The 2,879-nt window shown below is 40.6% G+C and overlaps 1 protein-coding gene across 1 annotated transcript; it reads left to right on the forward strand.

Moving 5' to 3' along the window:
- The first annotated feature begins 511 nt into the window (after positions 1-511).
- cartl (cocaine- and amphetamine-regulated transcript-like) lies at positions 512-2,576 on the forward strand. The gene is made up of 3 exons (XM_010741284.3): positions 512-830; positions 1,379-1,456; positions 2,232-2,576. The coding sequence occupies exons 1-3, from the start codon at positions 693-695 to the stop codon at positions 2,337-2,339; spliced, it is 324 nt and encodes a 107-aa protein (XP_010739586.1). The 5' UTR covers positions 512-692; the 3' UTR covers positions 2,340-2,576.
- Positions 2,577-2,879: the final 303 nt, after the last annotated feature.

The raw sequence follows: 2,879 nt of genomic DNA on the forward strand, positions 1-2,879 counted from the left end.
AAAATGTCTGGAGATTTTAAGCTGAAGAACTGCCAAACTATGACAGTAAAAGACCGTAATATATATATAATTAACAGTCTCTAATATAAAATACTCCTTCATTCTGAGCAGTGTAAATAAAGGTTTTGAAATACACAGGAAAACACAGTTATAACTCACGGCTTATTTTACAGTATTTTCCCGTCATGGTTTGGTCGTATTTCATTTCATTTCATCGTAAAATCTACACACTTTTTAAAATGTTTTCTTTTTTACAGTGTACAGAACAGAAGACTTTAATTTATTGTCAGATGACAGTGGATTATGGTTTCATAAAAACCTCTTAAATACATTGAATGCATCATGTGAGCATGCAGCTCCCCGGGTTTGACTGTTTTTGTGACTTTTTGTCAGTTCCTGTTGGATTCAGGCTGATGTGTGACTGCAGACAGACTTTCTAAAAGTGTGAGTGTGTGTGAGTGTCAGTGGATTTATCCACCCGTGACATCCCTGCCCACAAAGCCAACACTCCCCTGCGTGTTGATCCTGCAGTGGCCTCCCGGGCGGGGCTATATGAGTCCATATAAGACAAGAGAAGGTCCAGTGGGTGGAGGGAGAATCTCTTGTGGACCTGCTGCGACCCTCTCTGCTCCTCCAGTCACTGATCTGCTGCCTCCTCCTGTCGGGACCTCCGCCCTCCTCCACCCAGCACCATGGATAGCTCCGGGATGCTCCGCGGTCTGCTGCTCGTCGGCCTGCTGTCCGTCATGTGTCACGGCCAGGCGTCCCAGGAAGTCTCCGCAGAGGACTTTGGAGTGGATAAAACCGAACCAGCCGCAGACAGAGACCTGGTCAGTATCTGAAGAGCTCCGTGCATGCGCGTTTATGAAGGAATGCCATGATGCTCCAGCTCCAGCTTTACTAATGTTGGGAAACTTTTGTGCGTCTGTGTGTGTGTGTGTGTGTGTGTGTGTGTGTGTGTGTGTGTACAGGCCTTAAGCATCTGCTCTTTTCTTATATTTATATTTTCTACAATAAAAATAAGAACCACAAAGAACTTGAAGAAGAATATCGGGAAGACAATATTCTCATTGTTGTTTTATAAGTGTCTTATGATTGCTAAACTCTGCCAACCCCTGAATCCAGTCTGCAGAACATTCAGTTTCCAAATATATCAGGCTGGATTTGAGGGGAAATGTGTATAAAATAGACAAGACATCTAGGATATTTCCATTTTCCTCAATGGTGCAGCTCTAAATAGCATGGCATCCTGGGCTTGAAGGCGTTATCTTTTAAAAAGGTCTGTTTTAACATTTAAGAGTTTCAGAAGTTAACGTGCACATGGAGTTCTCCTCAGGTCAAACGTTTCTTCTTTTTGTGATCCATCTTTGCTGAGCAGATTGAAGCACTGGAGGCTTTGCTGGGCAGGATGCACGGTCGGATTTCTTCCCCTGAGAAAAGAGGAAGCATCCCACTGGTAACTTGATTTATTTTTTTGTGTAACATTATGTAACAAATAAATACTCAAGAAAAGATCATTTACTTATAAATGAAAGTACAAGTACAGTGTACAAGTAAAAGTCCTGCATAAGAAAAAGTACAAATATTATCATTAACATATATTTAAAGAACTCATCATGCAGAATCACATCTATTAATTAATCCAATCACTGATAGATTAATGTACTCGTCACCTTAATGATACAGCTGGTAGAGACAGGGCATATTGCAACTACTTTATATCCTGCAGTCAATCTTTAATAATAATTTATTAGCAGGTAATATATATATATATATAATATATATAGGATAAATGTAATGCAGTAATATTTCTCTCTGAAATGCAGGGGGAAGTATAAAGCAACATAAAATTCTATAAATTAAGTAAAGAGTAACTAAATGTACTTAGTTACCTTCCAGCACTGCCCTGTGATGGAGAGCAGAGTGTAAATTAGTGAGTCAGTCATGTGGATTCTGTTGCAGCGGTTTAATTAAAGCAGTTGGCAAAAGAAAGCTGCCAGTAATTAAAAGATAACAAGGAAATGCCAACAAACGTTACTCTGTGCAAATGAGAGAGAATCAGCTAATGAGCAGGATTTAATTATTACACCGAAAAACGACTCTATCTCTTTCTCTTGTGTCAATTACATCAGAAGAATTAACAGAAGATTAAAAACAATTAATGGAAGCAAAGTGACTAATGAGATCTGAACATGTGTGAGTGACCTCTCTATCTCCCTCCCTCCTGTCAGTGCGGGATGGGCGACCGGTGTGCCATGAAGTTCGGCCCTCGCATCGGGAAGCTCTGCGACTGCGGCAGAGGAGCCAACTGCAACTCCTACCTGCTCAAGTGCATCTGAAGCTCTGAGGATTTTTTTTTCTTTTCCACACACACGGCATCATTTTCTGCAGCATTGGACAACCTGTGCACACTCTCACAAACCCTGAGTCTACGTCTCTAATGTCATCATTTACATCCATCGTGTATTGTCGTTGGTTTGGCAGCTGTTGCTCGAGGATAAGCATGGGTTTTGTATTGCTGAGAGTTCCGCTTATTTACTGTAGCATGTGAATGTTTCATGTTCAATAAACACATTTCTAACACAACCTTTTGTTCCTGTATTTTGCTTAAGGTGTGCTCCATTGTGTTCCATTTTTTACTGGAATATTGCAGCTGCATATTGACGTAAATAAATCCATGTATTGACACACACTTCAGGTTGTTCACTGAAGTTTTGTTGAACTTCTCAATCTTGCAGAGAGCATGAGCAGGTTCCAAACTGCCAATACTTTCTGTCAAGTTGTACACAAACATCATCATTCAGATTTATTATGCTCTATGACATACTGTTGCCCTCAGGCAACAAACCCTATTTCTGGCCCTGGCAGTACCCCTTTAA

This window comes from Larimichthys crocea, chromosome VIII (assembly GCF_000972845.2).
Source record: "Larimichthys crocea isolate SSNF chromosome VIII, L_crocea_2.0, whole genome shotgun sequence".
In the NCBI taxonomy this organism is placed as follows: domain Eukaryota; kingdom Metazoa; phylum Chordata; class Actinopteri; family Sciaenidae; genus Larimichthys; species Larimichthys crocea.